At 40.9% G+C, this 21,821-nt stretch overlaps 1 protein-coding gene across 3 annotated transcripts in view; it reads right to left on the bottom strand.

Annotated features, from left to right (window-relative positions):
• Nucleotides 1-21,821, bottom strand: part of PRKG1 (protein kinase cGMP-dependent 1) — a 467,733-nt gene that overhangs the window by 158,167 nt on the left and 287,745 nt on the right. For all 3 annotated transcript variants that reach the window (XM_035538227.1, XM_035538220.1, XM_035538236.2), the window contains exon 5: nucleotides 8,769-8,832. In XM_035538227.1, the coding sequence (XP_035394120.1) occupies nucleotides 8,769-8,832 (64 nt within the window). The remainder of the gene's footprint in view (nucleotides 1-8,768; nucleotides 8,833-21,821) is intronic.

Here is a 21,821-nt window from a genome sequence, read left to right as displayed (position 1 = left end):
ATTCACACGAGTTTCCATTTCATGAGACGTGCTGCTCCCTCCCCTCCGATTTTCCATCCCTGTTATTCATGCAAGACACTATTTGGTTGATATTTGTTAACACAGGATCAGCACTATCTGGCCCAAAGGCAGCTTTCCATTCGATTCCCACCAAACAAGAGAAATGCAGTGGGATGTGCCTGAGGTGGCAGATCTGGCACAAGGAGAGAAAAAATAGTGCCCTGTATCAGTGTCACCTCATTTAGCCCTTCTGGGTTTCATTTCCACTAGGATGGAGTGGCCATGGAAACCATCAAAATAAGTCACATGCGTTTTTTTATCAGGATGATAGATTAATGGCTTATTCAGTTTGTTTGTAAAATTTTATTTTAACAGACAACTTGTTCTGTGTGGCTTCAATTTGCTTTCACATGGAAGAGCAGTCTTAAATACAAATAAAAGCTTATGCTCTAGTTAGACTGAGCCATTCAGCTGATAAAGCTTTGAGTGTTTTTAAGAACTCATTTGTTACTCGCCCTCACCAGTCTTGATCTGAGACCACTTTCAGGCTGGAGGGTTTTACTGGGTTGGGTGGAAAGGGCATGGCCATAAAGCTACCCTGCCTCACCCTCAGACCTTCAGAGATGTTTCTCTGAATTGTGTTTGGGAAATACAGGAAGGGGCCAGGTGGCATCAGTTCAAGGATTTTCCTTCAAGGATTTTTCCTTCCTTTATCCTCTCCCCAGCAGCAACCACAAGTCTGTGGTTTGAGAAGAGTAAAAGCAGGGCAAATATTTAAGGAACTTCTCCCATATGGTCTCAGCACCTAACTGTTTATGCACAGAGGGTCTCCAGTTGGCAGTCTCCAGGTCTCTTCTTCAACCCACAGAACTTTTCTCCACCTGCATCACTCTAGGTTTTGCAGATATCTCAACTGCTGTGTGAAGGAACGCCTCCTTCATTTCTACCGCTGCAGAACAACTCAGCAATCAGGATGGCAATTATAACATCCACATGGATGATGAGGTTCCCAACATATCTGTGGGGACAGGAATATTTAAACAACTCCTTTCCTCCACTGTGATAACTAAGCATGAGCTTATTTATAATTGCCTTTAAATGGTCAGTGCCCACAACAGACTGCAGAAAACCAAAAAAAAAAAAAAAGCTTAAGCTTTTTAATCAAAATGAAACCTTTTATTTCAATGCAAGTATTCTAACAATTTTTAAAGTAAGCTTTACTGTACAGCCATGTCATTACGTAGAGAAAAACATGATTATTTTTTTGTTTCTCCCTAGTATCTTTAAAAATTATACTTAGGTAATTCATCTGCATTTTGTACTGCGATAATAAAGATGATCTATTTTCCAGTTAGATTAGCACTCTATTTTATTTTTTTTTTAATGCTGAAAGAAAATGTTTCTAGTTCTTTAAACAGCCACAATTTGCAGAGGAAGATACAGCGTACATACACTAAATATACACACATTTTGCTGATCAAAACATGCTGCTAGGCATCAGCTCCATAAGTGTCAGTCAAAGGCCCTATTCAGGAGCAAATATTCCATAGGCTGAAAGGCCAGAAAAAGTTTGTCACGTACATAAAAGAAAGATGCTATTCTACTCCATTACTCTGGACATTGCAACTGACTATTTTGTTGTACTCCTGCACATAATTTTTGCCAGATACATTTTATTTTCTAGTTTTTATTTTTTTTTCAGTAGACTCAAAATGCTTGTTTTCTGGAGCAGTTGTGCAAACAAAGCTACATGTTCTTGAATCTCATTTGAAAAGTTAACAAACACAAATCTAGTATCAGAAACTGAAATTTGAATCAATCATGACTGAATCTGTTTTGTTTCCCCCACAAGCAGGGCTTCAACTGTATCCCATAACTCCTTTGGTAAATGCACTTCAATAGAGTGCGAGCTTTAATTAGAAAAGATAAAGAAATCTTTCCTAACAGAAACTTTTTACTCTTCCTTGTTTATTTCTAATTCCCCTTTAATCTAGTTTGTGTCTTTAAATTAGAGCACTATTTATCTGCTGCCGATTACCTAGGCATAACCTACTGTCATGCCCTCCATTTGGAAAACTGCTGGCTCCTGCAGGATGGACGAGGATTACATTGACCTGAGGACAATTCTCAGTCCTATTTATTAGAAGTACTAGTCATATTGAAAACTGATTAATTTTGTGTATTTCTCCTGTTCTGTTCACTGTTGCCATGTGATTCTGCATAAAAGAACTGCACACAGCCTCCGTTAATTAAATGTAGGCATCATAAGAATTTCTGATCTGTATTAATTTCACAAAGTGGAGAAAGAAGGATGGTTGGCATCTTTAGTATGGAGACCACCAAAACATGGCAAGTCTGAGCAAGCCAGCTTTTGAAGCTGAACTAGGCACTGAAACTTTCTCCAACATCACCACTTTTCTTCAGGCCCTGCAGTGGAAGCAGCCAGCACCACTAGCAACAGAAATAAATTTTGTTTTTCTTTTATCATTCATGCTTTACTCGGTTCATTCATTCTTTTAATTGGGAAAAAGAAAAAAAAAGAGTGGCAAGGAATTCTCATCAAATAAATTTACAGCGGCATTAATTAAATGGCTGAAGACAGTCGCTGCAATCCATGCTTTCAGCACTTTCAGATCACCCTCCCAAAACGTGCTCTGCAGGCAATCAGCGAGCTGCAGGAACACGGAGCTCAGGCTCAGCATAATCTGCCTGCGGTATTTAATACATTTCTCTACGCTTCTAATGCTCAAATAGTTTGGCAGCTTCTTTTGTCCATGACATGCTTCGGGATCAATGAGAAGCTAAATCACAGCCTCCTTGGTTTAGAGAAAGTACATTACTGGCACTTGGGACTCCATAACACATCAAATTAAGATTCTGAAATATCAACATTTCTAGTGAAAGTTTCCAAAATGCACACTGGGAGACACGGGGAACTGCAGTCCCAGGGCCATAACACACTCGTAAGCCAAACTGGGCAGCAACAGCACAGAAAACCCGGGCCTTGTGAATGGAGTGTTGGCATCCTTGACTTGGGGGAAGCTGGGTATATTTCAGAGTACATACTACTGCAATACTTTACCTATGGCAGAGTTATCTATTGCTCTAGATACATAATACATCGGAAAAATCAATTTTATGTAGTTTAGGTATGACATTACGCCCAAAATAACACAGCAGTTTGGTAACCAAATGAGAATGGCACTTGTTGCTTTCTGTTGATCACCCTGCTCAGATTCATACCAATCATCTGATGGGGATTAGCATGCTAAATCTGAAACAGCAAAGGAACATCAAGTACACAGGATTAAGAAAGCTCCAGTCAGAAACACCAGTGAAACCTTATTTCAGCCCCTTTATGTACGTTTTTAACTACAAAACTTTAAAGTCATAAGATAATTTCTCCAGGCTCTATGCACTCCTGGCCCTTTCCCCTACCTTGAAAGCCATATGTGACTCAACAGAGCCAAGACAGATATTCAGGCAGATAACAAGGCCATCCCTGACATACAGGCAAAGCAATCTCACTCTTTGAAATAGGATTAGTGGTTTAACTTAGGAAAAAAATTAGAAAAATCACCTGCAGGCCGGCAGCTGCAATGAATAATTTTAGATCAAATGGATAAGTCATGAAAATCATAAGCTACTGGAAACGGTTTCAAAAGAGACAAGGTCAAGCAACCTTAATTATAAGTATTGTTAGCTGTAATACTGATTTTAGATACAAGTCTTTCAAGGATATAAGCTTTACATTTGAATGACACAGAGGATATACTTGAAAGAGGAAACAGGCTACAAGAAAGATTTCATTTCCATCTTGAGGTTGGTTCACATTTTTTTTGCCCCAAGGCAGATGGCAGAGCCCAGATTTTCTGACCGCCCATGCCCACTTCGAGCTCATCCTTATCCTTGGCCTAATGGGAACAAAGACACCGGACCAACTTTTCTTCCCCCAGCCCGACATGTCACAGACACCTTCTCCAGGTCAGCTGTCCTTCTCCCTGCCGGCAAGTTCCCTTTTCTCAGTATCCACTCTCCGTCCACTTTGCAGAGAGCCTATACGTTTACCATGAGGAATAACGTACCACGAGATTATACCTGAGTCTGGGTGTTCTGGGATTTGGTGCTTTCTTCTTTCCCCCTCTTCTCTAAAATCATAAATTAACTTTTCTCTCTCGCGCTGATAGTGCAACAGTTCCTTGCATTCTGATCCACTTCTTACAGACTCACAGCCCTCCATTCTTAAGAATTTTACTTAATGAATGGAGCTAATCTGTAAATAAATATAAAAGCAACTTTGGTACCTTCCAAATAATCACTGGGTACAGCACTGGATGCATACCGTCCACGTAATAGTATCAGTGCCGTGACGCACAGGGCTTTTTCAAATGCCTTGTCCTTACAGGTAGGAGTTTCTCTGCTCCCACTAGAAAAAGAGGTGAGAGGTATGACACCTGAAGATGGGGAAGGAGCTCTTCCCTCTCCTCCCACATTTCCCACAAAACACACCCAGGCAGCTACATCTCCACAGCGCCTTGGAGTTCGAAGGCTGGGGGACAGGACAGGACCCAACACAGCAGCTCACTCGCATTAAGTTCATTCTGTGGGTGTTTGAACACATTTTAGTTTCCTAAAATTGTTAACTTACTCCTTTCTGTTATAGGCTGCCTGCAGAATGCTAAGGCAACATATTCTTAGGAAGGAACTGTTTACTTACAAAAATATGTTCATTTTCTCCCCAGCATATAACTGATACATATTCATCAGTGCCTGATGAAATAAAGACTTCCTCTGAACTCCAAGAAGAATCAGTATGTCTCTATTCAGAAAAGAACCATAAATTGTTTCAAAGCCTTCAAAAAGTGAGGAAATAAAGATGAGGCTTTTGCCTGTTCAAAGAGATTTTGGATTTATAACAGATTTAATCACCTACCGTAAATATTTCAATTTGCAAACAAGTTTCCCTCTACCATCCAATAAAACTATAGTATTTATTCACGAAACTTCTGAATAATGTGCAAGAAGGCACTTTTAAAAACTGTATTCCAAAGGTGACTTGTGTTCAACCAGGGCAAGGATATTTATGCAACTGATTCAGGTATTTATACATCTGAGAAACACAGCACTCATGGGTAATGCACAAGCTGCATCGAAGCAACTGTTCTTTTCTAACTACACTAATACACCAATATTTAAACAAACATGACAATTTTCCTTACAAAATGAACAGTGAAACTACTTTGCCATCAGTTCAACGTTGTTAGGTAGCAGGGCTGTGAGTATGCGATACCAGAGGAAAATGTTATGGAGGAACAGATTTTTTTATTTATTTTAATATGAAGGAGCAACCCAGGGAATGATGGTTAAGGCATTGGAGATAGGTCACAAAGTTTTTTTTTCAACAGAACTAAAATATGAAAAAGGAGGCACTAAGGAAGAAACGTAAGGAAAACATAGGGGATAATACTAAAAGCATCAGTATTAAACTTTTCCTGTACACCAGGGCTACATGTTACCTCTCACATCCTGGTAAACAGCAAAGACAGTTAAGCCCTTCCAAAAAAGTTGTTTCTCATGCAGAATTACTGACAAATTCGTGTCCTTCATCCCCTGCACAGTACGAACACTATTAACCCTTGCTTCCTCACTTCTCCCAAACAGCTTCCCCTGCCAGTAGCTCAGTTAGAGGCTGAGTTGACCCCAAACAAGCGCACTTGTGTTGACTCAACACCCCAGTAATTTAAATCTTTCTTCTCTACCTACCCAGTAATTTGGATCAATCTCCTAGGAACTTTGCATCACTGATGCTTCCTCCCACGCATCAAACTTGTTTTAGGCAAGCAATTACAAGTGATTTGAGGGGACTGTCCTAAAGGCAGAAGACAGAGTGATTGCATAAACCACCTCCTTAAGACTACCACAGCCCAAATAAAATAAGTATCCAGTCTTGAGCTGCAAAAATATATTAGTCGTTGACTCGTGCATTATGTTTGGCAAGCACAAGGATAAACTACGCAATAAAATCACAGGCCAGGCAGAGCTGTTCCAACAGAGATGGCATTAAAACCAAACTAAATCAACCTCTGCACTGAAAGAGCAGCTCTGCTTTCCACAGTGAAACACACTGCAGTGGTTACAGGATATTTTGAGAATTGTTAATTATGTAACATATAGCTGACCATTAACAAGCACCAGTGTCAAGTGAAGGGATATTAATATAATGAAGAGTGGAATGGAAGGAGACAGAGGCAGGCTTTGGGCACTCGCAGCAGTGTGCCAGGGTCTAGTTGTGACACCCAGATCCTCCTCAGGGCTGTAGGTGTAACCTAAAGCCACGGTCAGACATGTGCCAACTGTGGCCATCTGGATCCAGAGAAACTGCCAGCCCCAGAACAAGGCCTGGAAGTACAGTAAATTATGGCCCTAGAAGCCTATTTCACATGAATAAAAACAAAAACAAACAAAAAAACACACAAAATATGGGTAGCTCGGGTTTGGATCTGCTGAAGTTGAGCTCCATAAACCTGCTTTGAATCTCACACAGTATAAATCATGAGCAATCACAGCGATGTGAGCAATCATCCACAAGTTAGAACCCACTGCAAGAGAAAAGGGAATTCCCTAGTGTTCTGTTAATTCTCATTCAAGTTATCTTTGCGAAGAAACTTGTTTTAGTATTTCCATCAATTCCAGAAATGAAATTATGTTATCAAATATTGACCTTTTTTCCTACCATCTTTTTAATGCCATTCCCTGGTTTGATTTTGATAATGGCCAATTAAAACAGCTTTTTTTTTTTTTTTTTGTGCTTCTGGGTTTTAGTTAACACTTTTTAGAAATTATTTAAAGAATGTAGGACAGAAGTATTGCATTATTCACAGAAGTGTATCAAAAGAAAAACTGCATGAAATTTTGACATTAAGAAAGATTTTTCCCTGCCTCAAACTGTGCCAAATGAGTCACTTTTATTCAACCAGCAACACAAAGGATAAAATAAAGTTATTGCTGCCTAGTTTCAATATGTTGGGTACTGCTAAACAAGATGAACATTGTGACAGTACGGTGATTTTATAGTTTATGTAAAATATGATGTTAAATCAAAGAAAAAACACAGAGTAACGAGGACAAATCCAAGTCAGAAACCGGAATTAATTTGTTTTGGGAGCCATATCCAGCAGTCACCCAGTACAGAGTGGGAATGATCTTACAGTGTAGTTGTAGCAGCCACCCTAAGTTTAGCTGTCCTCCTGCAGCTGCTGGTAAGAAATAAAGACCCTACAAAAGTAGCAAAGCTATGCTCTCGTAGCATTGTAGTAGCATGCATGTATCACTATACAGCTTGCCTCTTCTCCATTTTTCTAGTCACTTCTTGACTTTAGCTTCTTTTTGATACTAGTTCTCTCAAAAAACACAAGGAAAAGAAGATTGCAGACAATTACCTTGGTAGCATTGCAAGTTTAAAATCAAGAGTGGTGTTAAGACAACCTACAGATGATTACTGCTTTCATGCCTAATTTCTTCATTGATATTTGTTCTGATCTGCCTTCCCCCCCCCACGTCCATTCTCCCTTGAAGCTTTTTCTTAACTCTTGACAAGGCGCTTAATGTTGGTTACGTGATGCAGGCAAATTAAACTACCTGTTTCTGGTTAGGCATGTGGTTTGGAGACAGGCAAATTTAATTCATAGCATACTGAGTTAATACAGCTCTCTAAATCTGAAGACTTCTCTGGCAGTAAAGGAAATAAAGCTTATCTATGAATATGCAATTACTCTGCATGACAGACGCGTGAATTTATCTGTATACAAAGTAGTCAAAGAAATAACAAAGTCATATCAATGCTCTGAAAATCAACTTAAACGTCAGCAGCTTCATTTCTTAAAATCAGTGGCAGAGGCGGTACTTACTACAGAGAAACATTTTCTTATAAGCAGTTATTAGGACTGTCTCTTGATGGCAAGGCATGTATTTTAATAAGAAAAACAAACAAAAAAAACAAAACAGAAAAAAAACCTAACAAGGAATGAAATAAAATACTTCTGTACACAAATTTCCTGCAGTTAAATCACAAAGGGCTACATTTTGAAAGGCTTTAACAGTTTCTGTAGTATTTAATAACATGCAATTCTTCAGGTGCAGAATATAACACCACGTGAATAAACTATGCGGACAAACTGCCTGCAACGCAACTCATATTTTGTATCCATTTTACACACTTGCTTACAGGGCAAGGTTTTTTTGTTTGGCTTTTTTTTTTTTTTTTTTTTAATTAAAAGCCTGAAACTAATGAAATAATAGTTACAGCCAGGTAGGCAAGGCACAACTGTGGACAATCAAATATCTTGACATATTTTATATTTACCCATCTCTGCTGTAATTCCCCTGAGAGTAGCTTTTCCATAACACCTACTTTAGGGCATGATATGGCCCTCTAACATAAGTTCCCCATTACATTTGAAAGGAACTGCCATTTCCATGTACCCCCTTCTATACCACTGACCCAGGACAGAAGGTTTCCCCTCTGCACAACACAGGAACTACTTCTTCGATACCCAGTTGGACAGAAATCCAATTAAAGATATGTAAGCCCTGTTCAGAAATGGATTCATTTTTCACACAACTCTTCTCATCGTCCTGACATGCTGGAGCAGTCAACCATAATTGGGAGCAAAATTGTGAAGCTGTTCTTTCGGAAAAGAGCCTTGATATTGCTACCAGAAGGCTCACAAACTCTGAACTCATTAGCTCTCAAAATTAAAAGCACTTACCTCTTCAAGGACATCTGCAAGCTTACTAAGTATCTCCTCAGGAAGGCTCTGGAATGTGGGAACGCTGCAATACAAGAGAAACTTCCATTAATGGATACTGCTGTGTATTTCTTAAACCCAGCTGTAGTTCTTACATAACTTTCACACATATTTAGCCCTCATCACTTGGGGCTGAACAAGTGTTGACCAGAAAACCAGCATATATAATGGCAAACCAATCTTTGCCTTCCAGCCAAGAGGTATTTTAAAGTGTTCACTTGTTACAATGGGAGACCACTTGCAGTAAACATCTGGAGAACCACTTGTAAATCTAGTAATCAACTATGAATAAATTAAGGATTTACTGGAATTAATCTGTGCTGCAAACCTGTTCAGTCACATATATGACTGTACTAAATTTTCCTGCTTGAGCTCCATTACACCAGAAATACAAAAAACAAACAAACAACAACAAGAGATCATTTCTAACCAACGATACATAAAAGATTGAGTGAAACTACATACAGACATAAACGCAGGGTAAGGGTAAGGGAATTGTAACAAACCGGAATCGAACAGCTGTTATAATTATCGAAGACCTCATGGGAGAGTTTTACATCCAAGGGTTGTTTGTTTTCTTTTGCCAAAATGCCAACTTTTCCACTTTTTTTTTTTTGGTAGTATTTCTGTTGCCAAAGATCTCCCACACATGCACGGACTTGCTGGTCAAGATGGGAGTGGTGCACCTATAGTCCACAGAATTTTAATTCTGTCTGGGGGAAGATGAGGGATATGAAGCTGTCTCCAAATCTCCTGCAAGTACCCTGACCTTATCTGAGGTCAGGGTGCACCTCCACGACCTTACAGTCTCGGCCCAGAGGTCCCTGCCAGCCTCAGCTACTCTGCGACACCTTGCTCTCTCATTTGCCGTTTTCCATAGAAGCTTGATGTTCACCAGCATTCCCATGTGATGCCAAACAAAACACATGAGCACAATGTATGTTTCAGAGGCAGGAAGGCAGTGCTGTACCTGCTTTAATTAAAAACGCTTGTCATCGGCGGCCTAATTAGCAATGCATCTACATGAGCTATCAGCTCAAACATACCACCGAGCTGATACAGCTCTTTTGAGCCTGTTTCCAAGAAGAGCTCGCTCAGGATTTGCTTTATCATGCTCCATTACAAGGCATAAACATAATCTTATGCAGCTAATATTAAATTTAGATCCCCAGTGTGTTGCTCTAGTTTCAGGAACGCTGATGATCAGGTGCAAAGCTAGGAGGGAGCTGGCTGCTGGGGGGAGTTTCCTGCAGAGAGGCAAATATAACCCTAAATAAATCAGATTTTGCCTTTCATGCAAGTTTTCACATGTTATTTTTGATCACATACAAGTTATTTGCCATGATTTGTAGAGCTAAAACCCCAAACCCACTAGGTTTTTGCAACCCAGAACTTGCTGGAGAACAGGTCCTGTCATTTGACTGTGGGGCAATTAGACCACTTAAGTTTCAGGAGACTGGAACAGTTTCTGAATACACAATTTGATGACTGGTAGTGCACCCAGCAAAAAACCAGCCAAAAAAAAACAAAGGGAGGACTGAAGACCTCGCAGAGGGCATGCTAGCAAATAGTATTGTGCTTGAGGCCAAGCTTTCCTGTTACATGAAGTGCCCAGTGAACTTAATTTGTGAGCACAGTTTAAGCAGAATTTGCTTTTATTAACTTAAATATATGCTACTCTGTAATGGAATTAAGAAGGACTTCTAAACCTTCTATTTCTTTAAAAAAAAATGCAACTTTAACTGAACATGTAAATTAGTAACAGGACAGAACCAGCCAGCTATGTGCAGAAAACTGTGATTGTTCTGGCTCTCAGCTTTTTTCTGCTTAGGAAGCACTCCTTTTCAATGGAAATACCTGGCTCCACAATGCAACATGAACACAAAACAAACAAAAAGGAGTTATACGTTGTCTGGGCCTGAGCATAAGATGAAAGCTCATGACACCAACACTTGCGTTCCGACAAGAGGAATTAACTAGTGGGAGAAGGTAACTCTCCCAGACATCTAGGCAAGTTCTGCTGTGGCTGCACCACAACACTCCTGAAAGGGGGGGCAATTCACTGCAGTATTTTTATTTACTGTTTTGCAAATTATGTCCTGTGAGTCTGTTCAACCCACAGGAGGGTAGCAGAACACATTCATTATAGCCCAAGCACATGAGAAACATGGGAACAGCAGGTAACCTCTGAATGAATTGAAATTTTATTATTGAAAACTTGTGATATTAAATAAACAAGGAAAATTGCCTAGGAGAAACGCTTATAACTTAAAAACAGCAATAGAGAAAGTCAACTTGTTGACACAACAAGCTCCAACTAAGGCACATCACAGATGTAGTATCCTTCTCAACAGCTAGAGGTAGCAGTACAGCCAAATTGTACTGGGGTTTCATCATAAGAAGTCTTACAAGACTGCCCATCACTTCAATACCAAAATAAATAAATAAATAAATAAACAAATAGAGCTGCCTACCCCCAAAACAAATAAACAAAAACAGAAAGACCACCTGTACTGAACAAATGTCTTTTGAAAAAGCAGAGGGAAAACATCCATCGGCCTGTTAAAAAAAGTGTTATAAATTTCTGCAAACAGAACTGATGATAACAATGATAAAAACAAGATTTGAAAACACACTCAAGTGTGTAACAGTACTGAATACTTGGCTTGATTCTCCAGTTCAAATATATGTAAACACACACACACACATCCCCTCCATAACAAGATTAAACAGAGTCTTAAAATAGATCCTTACTTGCCTGTCCTATGAAGATTTGCACATGAAGATCAATATTTTGGAGACTATTTCCATGCAGGTAACTGCACTCACATGAAAATGGAGCCTCAACTCTAAAGGGAGAGCTTTGTAGAAAGCATCTGAGCAGCAAATTGCTGCGAGTTGGAAAACATACACTGGGAAGACAAACAGGAGCAGAAGGAACCAAAGAAAGAAATCTTTGAAGATTTTGCAGCAGTACAGGTAAGAACAGTTAGATTCTGTTTTCTACTATTTTGTGAAACTGAAATCTGAAAACACGCAAACCAGATAATTTAGCATTTCAATTCAGATGTATTCATTATTTACAATGGAAGAAGTCATAGCAAACAAGGCTCTATCTCATCATGAAATCATTTACCCTGTGCACAAGTCTTAAAAAAAAACAGGACTACATAAACGCAGACTTTCTCTGACAAGTTCTCTTCTCCCCAGTCCTTAAAAACCTTAGGTAATGAAGGCTTCAAAACATCCATGTAATCCATTCTAGATCATAACAATTGCTACAGCTAGAAAAAACATTTTGGTATCTAATGCTCGTATCTCTCAGCACAGGACACTTCATCTTACCTGCAATCCACATGAAGGAGTTTATTCTACTTCCCTCCATAACCACCACCCACATAGACAAGGAACTTCACATTTTGTACACTAACACCTTATTTAACCTTTCCTTCCAAGTTGTGTTTCCCACAAGTCTGATGATCCAGTCCTGGGGACTTCCTCCAGCTGTCTCTTATTCCAAACATTGAGCAGCAATTGCTCTACCTGCACTGAATACTTTATTGTGCAACTGACTGGAAAGGGAAAAATCTGCATTCAGACCCACCCAGGCAGAAGTGTGAATGAACACCCCTTCTTGTTCATCGTGGGTGAATACCTTGATTGGTCACTCCTAGGACAGAGAGAGGGTGACCAGGGTTTTCTCTGCTGCCTAATCCTTTAAACATATTTTGTGAAAAAATGGTGATTAATTGCAGAAGAAGCTCCAGCTCTACTATAAATCCTCCTGTGAAACAAACAGCTGACTGGTGATCAACACTGCAACACTTAATGCCTGTAACACTGATCAGTTTAAAAAAAAAAAAACAACGCACAGAAACCCCACCTATGTACTGTGATTAATGGCATAAGGCTCTATATGGAACAGAGAGGCTTTCACAACTGAAATTCTACTCACCTGTAGTCTCCCCCTGCTCCTCTAAGTCTTTTATTGTGATATGGGTGCTCAACGATATTTCTACTATTTATGCCTGTTTTATATGACCTGTCTGCAAAAGTACAGTCCAAAACCCACCTGAAGAGTGACCTCCAGGCCATCCTACAAAGCTGCTTAATAGCACACGATGAGGAAAAACAGATCCCTAACCAGCGTTTTCCGCCTGGTTAGTGGCTTCATGGTTCAAGTCTGCATAAGAAAATTGAATTTTACAGCAAATGGCAATAAACGTCATGTTTTTAAATCAATCGACAAACACCACGATGCTTTATCACTTCCTGTTCCAAACCTTGTTAGATTTTTCCTTTGACCACGAAACACAGAATTGAACTAGCTGCACCTGTGGAGGAGCTGCTTAGGCTGGCAAGAAGATGTGGCTTTTTGTTGGCTATATCCCACGCTATGGAAGTAGTTTGTACTATTTTTGCTATTGTACTATGTTTGCTACTGTGTACTTGATGACCATCCATACACCTTGTGAGGGCACTGTGGGGAATTGCTTGCTGTCAGTAGGAACTGCAGAGCAGCTTTTCCTGCTGGCTCTGGAAGCTAACGTTTTCACAGGGAGCTCAACATGTTAAACAGAGGATGCCAAAATAGGGAAAAACAGCTGTGCAAAAGTGTCCATGTGGTTATTGTGCAAGGTGCTTATTTTCTTCCACTACTTTAAAATCTATTCCCATCCTGGTACGCAAGTTGCAAGCTGAGTTTCAGATCATGAACAAAACCATCTCCCTGGGGCACTCGAGGATGCCACGTGGATTATTGGGTGTCGGAAGTGCCTGGTGATGTCTGAGCACTGTGATCACCTGGTGACTGGATGGTGTATCAGCCTCTTGGAGAAAATACAACACTTTGGATGAGGCGGTAGTAAAGGAAGTCTCCTTTGAAAAGTGAAAACTGTTAGCGTGTGCCTGGACTCCATACAGCTGTGAAATGCTTTTGTGATACAGGCCAAGGCACCGAGTGATACAGTAGCATATTCATTATGTATCTGCAAACTGTTGCATCGAGATAAAATTTCTCTTTCCCATCAGAAAAGAATTACTATTTGGAGGATAAACTATTTCTTTACATGTAATACCGATCACATGGAACGGAAAAGAAGAGGCAGAAAATAAGTTCAGAAAAGGTGTATTTACTTCTCTAGAAACTCAGTATTTACCTATTATAAATGTAATTGGTAAGTCAAGGGTAGCTTTCCTGAAGCAATTTCCTGCACATTTTGCTTAGCTTAAAGAATATTAGAGGAAAAAAAAGAAAGGGAAATGGAGAACGACATTCACTCACACTTGCATTAATTACACTTACACGTCTGGCCTTGAAATTGGTGCAAGTAACACAACTTTTAGAAAGACTGAATACATTTGTTCTACAATTGCTGCAGATGACCTATCTGCTGTACTCAAGCTACAAAGGCATTACAATCATTTACGATTGTTCATCTCTGAGTGAAAATATTATAGCTACAGTTTTAAAGCCCTGCCACTCATAACATTGAGCTTATTCTGGTAAATAAACTCCTTAGGGCATTTGTAGTAAGCATTTTCTCTCAGAGAATTACCCGGTGATGGGAGCAGTGACGGGGTAACAGGACTGTAAGGGGAAAGCGCTGACACAAAATGGCTGCTCAGCCCTGTCAGGAGAAAATGGCCGCTAGCCTGGGAAATGCAGGCCTGGGAAGCAGAGGCATCCTTGGCGTGCGGCTGGACACCTGAGAACCAGAGATGGCCCGAAGATATTACCAATCAAGACAAAGCAAGAAACTGAGAAACAGCTTATCACCTGAAGAACTGGGAATTGAGGTAGGAAACAGATTATTTTTTTCAAGAAAATAAAGGAAAATAAGAAACACCATCCTGTACTGGATTTCTCACCTATTGGTTATCTGAAGTGACACTGTTCTATGCTCTCATATGTCTCAATAATATAATAAGAGCCATATTTTTACTCAAAATGGAGCTTGTCTGCCTGAGAAACTTCTCATGCAGCATGTGTTCTTTATTCTCTACTATTTTTTTTCCTTTTCAGACAGGCTTCTATGGAATGTCATGTTAATTTTGTGACGCTGTGTATCAAATCCTAAACTCTGCAACATGCTTCAACTTCCAGGTGAGTTTCCATCTGTCACTTTGGTCCCCTTTCTGGGCCCATTCCTAACGTGGTCTATCTCTCAGGTGAGTTTCTAGGACCCTTTCAAGTTTGGTTCTTTCTGAGATCGGTTTCTTAATTAGACCTGTTTGAGGTCAGTATGACCTAGACCCTTCTTTTGAGATCAGTTTGATGCATTTGGTATTGATCATTTTATGAATATGTATATATGTACATAGTCTGTCGTAAGTATAGTACTGATAAGCATAGCCTACTGTAAGTATAGTCTTGATAAATATGACCTATCATAAATATATTTGCTGTTACAGTATTGAGAAGTTTGTAATCCGTAAGTATTTCCACTGCCATAGTATTACTGATGTTTGTTGAACCTATAATACCAATCTGTATTTATTGCTATATTACTGATTTTTAGTACCTCTGAATACCTTTCTACTACTTCTAACTTCTTCTACGATTAAATAGCGTTACACATGGGTTGGGTAAACCCCTCCTTTATGGGTTATGCCATCTAGTTACATTCTATGAGCACATAAAAATGGGAGAGATGCAGAAAGCAAATGAACTGATTTTTTTTTTCCTTCTGAGCAAAAGACTGAAGTAAAGCAAGTGTGAAGGGCTGCATTTTCTTTTAAATCTCATGATGAAAGGATATAATAACGATGGTAATGGATGAAGTTGTCCACTGACATCAAAAGGACAAAACATATTTCCCCATGGGAAATGCATGTGGGGCACACAAAAGGATCAGAAAAGGATGTGGTTGTAGACTCTGTTTTGGTCCACACACTATGTTCAGTAGGCTGCTCAGGTATTCTGGAGTATTTTTTTTTCCATGCTTCTGTCAATCCCTGTCTTTCCCTGACAGGGGTTCATTATCAGAGACAGCCCTCCTACTTCATTTTACAGTCACTGGGGAGATTGCGCAATTGAAAGAAAAAAAAATGTTTCTGTCATGATGGGAGAAAAGGAGCAAAATTAGCAGGTATATAAACCCATTCACCCATTTTAGATACATTTACTCAAGATTATTAATCTTGTAAAGGACAGTTGCTCAGAAAGAGCTACAAATGCTCAACAGTAACAACTTTGATAATATTGATAATTCTAAGCATGCACATTTTTGGTCACCCAATTAAAGACAGGATTCACATCGCCAGTAGTGCTGCTGCCATGCCAGCCCTTGCTGGAGGAAAACTAATACCTCACATTAGAGCAAGTCCATAGGAGGGCCACAAAAATGATCAAGAGGCTGGAGGACCTCTCCTCAAAGACAGGCTGAGGGAGTTGGGTTTGTTCAGCCTGGAGAAGAAAAGATTCCAGGGAGACCTTACAGAGGCCATTCAATACATAAAGGGGGACTACAGGAAAGCTGGGGAGGGATTCTTTGTCAGGGAGCGTAGTGATAGGACAAGGAGTAATAGCTTTAAACTGAAAGAGGGTAGATTTCGATTAGGTATTAGGAAGAAATTCTTTCCTATGAGGGTGGTGAGGCACTAGAACAGGTTACACAGAGAAGCTGTGGATACCCCATCCCTGGAAGTGTTCAAGGACAGGCTGAACGGGACTTTGAGCAACCTGATCTAGTGGGAGGTGTCCCTGCCAATGGCAGGGCGGCTGGAACTAGATGACCTTTAAGGTCCCTTCCAACCCAAGCCATTCTATGGTATTACCTTTTAGGAATGCCATGTGTTTTGTTTTTTTATTTCTGCTGTTGCAGTTGGTATTTCTTCATATTTCCAAATCAAATTATACCTGTGGTCCTAAAGGAAAGATTCTGTATCTTCCAACTCACTCATCTTTTCCGAAATTATTAGATAGGCTATTAAAAAAATAATACACATCACAATACGCCTCACACTCTCATACATCGAGTTTTTTATTTCTGTGATCCTGCATTTGCAATATAGCAAAAATTAAGTTCTCCATGGCTAGCAATGCCTAGTAATTATTACCTATTCAGAACAGTTCACTGCCAATGAGTTTTTCTCCAGCTTTTTTCCCTTTCTGTTGGAGATATTGTGGGAAATGAACCCTCATACTTCAGCCTCCATGGAAAATCCTGAATTGGTGCATCTAGCCTGATTTATTCTTACGAATTTCAACTGAAACAACAAATTCATCACTGTGGCAATGGAATAAAGTCAAATGGCATCACAAAAACCATCATCTCATACAAGATGCAAATACTTGAAAATGAAAGATGTTTTCAACTCACTCTTGCACTATCTCAAATAGATCCTTAAACACTGAGTAATATTTTGAAGACAACAGTGCACTGTAGAGTTTGAAGAAGTGAAAAGTCTTATTTGCATTCATAGTCCATTTTGTCACATTTCTCCAAATTGGATATTTACAACATCTTCAAAAATAATTTAAGCCAGGCATTTTGTGTCTAACAGATGTCTACTGCACTTGACAGCAAATTGTCATAATAATATCTCTTTCAAGAAGACACTGACAATACTGTTTCCAAAGCACAGACTCTGTTTTGCAATGTTTGCTGCTGTTACGCTGTTCTAATGCTGTTTCCTGCCTACCTTCTTTAACCAGCAGTATTAAATGGACATATTAAAAAGATTATTAGTTTTCTGCCTTCAAAATTACATAAATACAAGAAAAAAAAAATCCTGTAAATGTTTTTAAGATCATCAGAATCACAAGCATTTTTCATTCTCCCATGCAACTTCTTTCAGTGTCCACCAAACCAAAGGGACCTGAATTCACTGTTACAGACCCAACTCTCTGGGGAAAAGTTACGCCCTGATGCAGCCGTTGACTGAATCTGCGTGATTCACAAAGCAAGCATTAGAATACCTGAACATCTTCTCTTTTTCTTCTTTTTTCTTTTTGTTATTAATTACTACATGAAATGTCAGAAGAGTTTTTGCACTACAGAAAATCTATTATATGTGATTAAAAAAAAAAAAAAAAAAAGGAAATCCTGCCCAGCACATTCCTACATAGTGATTTCAATGGGTGACCCTGTGGTGTGGTTTCATCCTGATGAGCAGCTGAATTCCACCAGACCATTGTCTCACTCCCCATCCGCAAAGGAACAGGGAGAGAAAAATGCAATGAAAAAGGGCTCAAGGGTTGAGATAAGAACAGGGTTGAGATAAGGACAGGATCATTCACCAATTATCGTCATGGGCTAAAACAGACTCAAGATAGGGAGATTAATATAATTTATTGACTATTACTAACACATTAGAGCAGTGAGAACTAAAAGCAAACTAAAAACACCTTCCCCTCATCCACCCTCTTCTACATCTTCCTCCCCAGAAGTGCAGGGGACCAGGGAATGGAGGCTACGGTCAGTCCATGACGCTGTGTCTCTGCCACTTCTTCATGGTCACTCCCTGCCCCTGCTCCAGCGTGGGGTCCCTCCCATGGGATGCTGTCCTTCCCGAACTGATCCTGAGTGGGCTTTCCACAGGCAGCAGCTCTTCAAGAACTGCTGCAGGGGAACTTCTAGACCAGTTGCTGAACTTCAAGACCAGTTGTTCTCTGGATACCTGGTACCCTGAGCTGGTGGAAGGGGATGGGGAGCAGGATGTGGCCCTCACTATCCACGAGGAAATGGTTGGCGACCTGCTACAGCACTTGGATGTACGCAAGTCGATGGGGCCGGATGGGATCCACCCGAGGGTACTGAGAGAACTGGCGGAGGAGCTGGCCAAGCCGCTTTCCATCATTTATTGGCAGTCCTGGCTATCAGGAGAGGTCCCAGTCGACTGGCGGCTAGCAAATGTGACGCCCATCTACAAGAAGGGTCGGAGGGTAGACCCGGGGAACTATAGGCCTGTTAGTTTGACCTCAGTGCCAGGAAAGCTCATGGAGCAGATTATCTTGAGGGTCATCACGCGGCACTTGCAGGGCGAGCAGGCGATCAGGCCCAGTCACCATGGGTTTATGAAAGGTAGGTCCTGCTTGACGAACCTGATCTCCTTCTACGACCAAGTGACGCGCCTGGTGGATGAGGGGAAGGCTGTGGATGTGATCTACCTTGACTTCAGTAAGGCTTTTGACACTGTTTCCCACAACATTCTCCTCAAGAAACTGGCTGCTCGCGGCTTGGACTGGCATACACTTTGTTGGGTTAAAAACTGGCTGGATGGCCGGGCCCAAAGAGTTGTGGTGAATGGAGTCAAATCTGGTTGGAGGCTGGTCACTAGTGGAGTCCCCCAGGGCTCAGTGCTGGGGCTGGTCCTCTTTAATATCTTTATCGATGACCTGGACGAGGGGATCGAGTGCACGCTCAGTAAGTTTGCAGATGACACCAAGTTAGGTGCGTGTGTCGATCTGCCCGAGGGAAGGAAGGCTCTGCAGGAGGATCTGGATAGGCTGGAGAGATGGGCTGAGGTCAACTGTATGAAGTTCAACAAGGCCAAGTGCCAGGTCCTGCACCTGGGGCGCAACAACCCCGAGCAGCGCTACAGGCTGGGAGATGAGTGGTTGGAAAGCTGCCTGGCTGAGAAGGACCTGGGAATACTGGTTGATAGGCAGCTGAATATGAGCCAGCAGCGTGCTCAGGTGGCCAAGAAGGCCAACAGCATCCTGGCTCGTATAAGAAGCAGCGTGGCCAGCAGGTCTAGGGAGGTGATTGTCCCCCTGTACTCGGCTCTGGTGAGGCCGCACCTCGAGTACTGTGTTCAGTTTTGGGCCCCTCGCTACAAGAAGGACATGGAGGTGCTCGAGAGAGTCCAGAGAAGGGCGACAAGGCTGGTGTGGGGTCTGGAGAACAAGTCTTACGAGGAGCGGCTGAGGGAGCTGGAGTTGTTTAGCCTGGAGAAGAGGAGGCTCAGGGGAGACCTCATCGCTCTCTATAGGTACCTTAAAGGAGGCTGTAGAGAGGTGGGGGTTGGTCTATTCTCCCACGTGCCTGGTGACAGGACGAGGGGGAATGGGCTCAAGTGGCGCCAGGGGAGGTTTAGGTTGGATATTAGGAAGAACTTCTTTACCGAAAGGGTTGTTAGGCATTGGAATGGGCTGCCCAGGGAAGTGGTTGAGTCGCCATCCCTGGAGGTCTTGAAAAGACGTTTAGATGTTGAGCTTAGTGATATGGTTTAGTGGAGGTTTTGTTAGTGTTAGGACAGAGGTTGGACTAGATGATCTTGGAGGTCTCTTCCAACCTAGACGATTCTGTGATTCTGTGATTCTACCCTGGCACCTGGAGCACCTCCTCCCCTCCTCCTTCACTGACCTTGGCATCTGCGGGCATGTTTCTCTCACACTTTATCACTCCTGTCTCCCATCTGCTGTTGCACAGCATTTTTTCCTTTCTTCAATCTGTTCTCCCAGAGGCACAACCAGCATTGCTCACGGCTCAGCTCTGGCCGGCAGCGGTTCCCTTTTGCAGCCAGCTGGAGCTGGTTCTTCTCTAATACAGGACAGCTGCTGGGCTCTGCTCACAGAGGCCGCCCCTGCTAACAAAACCTTGCCACATAAGCTCACCCTGTGTTTGGCAGTGTCATTTGCTAGACACAGTAAAAACCAGCAGAACTGAATTCAGGGGCAATCTTGAACTTCTCTGCCCAGATCAATGCATTTTAGATGGTTCACACAGAGACAAGTCCAAACAAAAGCACTTTTGATCAGTAGATCATCACTGAGAATACTCTTCCAGGAAGTGACTTATTTAACTCCTCCACAGAGAAATAAACTACAAAAAAAGGAATCAGAATCCAGAAAGAGCTCATTCCTCATCATGGTACAGATCTCAAACAACCAGATTTGCATGAAAATTTGAGAATAGCAACATGTCAATTCATCTCAGACTGCTTGATTTCAGACATTCTTACAGACAAGCAGTGTTGGTGCAAACCCCAGGTGTATCAGCAAGTACTTCAAGACATCCAGGATATACTAGCCAGCTTAATTCAGTGTCTCTAAACACATCAAAGGGCAAAAAGCCCACTTCTTTCTAATGTCTAACCTGCACAACCACAGAGCAGCATTGAATAATTACTACTCAGTTGGAGACAGAAGAGGAACACTGACTTCAAGATTTGCCCAAGGCAAAAATATACTGCCAGCATATCCCTTCCTATTTTAAGAAAAGTCATTCTCTCGGCAGCATGCTCATTTGCCGGTCACAGCAGTAAGAATGGCACACGCATTATTTATTTGGGGGTGTAATTTGGGACATTTATCCTTTGTGAACTTCTGAAGGCTAACAGATGGTGGGTCGTCTTAATTCTTTATTTCCAATGACTTCTCTTCATACCAGTGGAACAGCTGCTGCTGTTGCTCTTCATCTTTTTGTTAAACTCCTCTGTTATCTTTGAATGCCTTTATAGATGTTGCAGAGACCTTTGACAGAGTAGAGTTTGAAATGTATAATACTACCACAAGTTTTAGGAGGCTCAGCACACCAAATACCTTTAAAATGTCTCTAAAGCTGTAAATGATATACCTCCCTTTCTCTAGTATAAGTTTCAGTCCTGTTATTGAATTAAAGTAAACAGAAGAATAATTTAATCTTTGAGTTTCTGTTGTTGATTTTTTTCTCCCATCAGTAAAATCCTTGCATCTCAGGAGTAAAAAATTTGCTATGAACAGTAAACCTCAATACTTTTTTTTTCCACTGAAAATGGAATGCAGCTGAAAACAAATTAAATGTTGAGCATTTTCAAGTTGCTGGGATTGTACTGAAGAAATGATCAAATAAGATTGACAGATTCAAAATAAGGTCTGAAAATTCAATTGTTTAAGAAAACAATCTTGAGAATATTGCAAACAGTCAAACAATATAATGGGAAACAAAAAAACAAAAACAAACAAACAAAAATGCCGGGAAGATTATTTCAACTGTTAAATAGAACCCTACTCAGCTGCTGCCAAATAGTTGTTACTTATTGCTTCCTCTGTATTTGCTCAAAGATCAGCTGTAGGGGCTGTAACCC

The sequence above is a fragment of the Cygnus atratus genome, chromosome 7 (assembly GCF_013377495.2).
Source record: "Cygnus atratus isolate AKBS03 ecotype Queensland, Australia chromosome 7, CAtr_DNAZoo_HiC_assembly, whole genome shotgun sequence".
Classification (NCBI taxonomy): Eukaryota; Metazoa; Chordata; class Aves; order Anseriformes; family Anatidae; genus Cygnus; species Cygnus atratus.
This window is presented reverse-complemented; position numbering and strand designations above follow the sequence as displayed.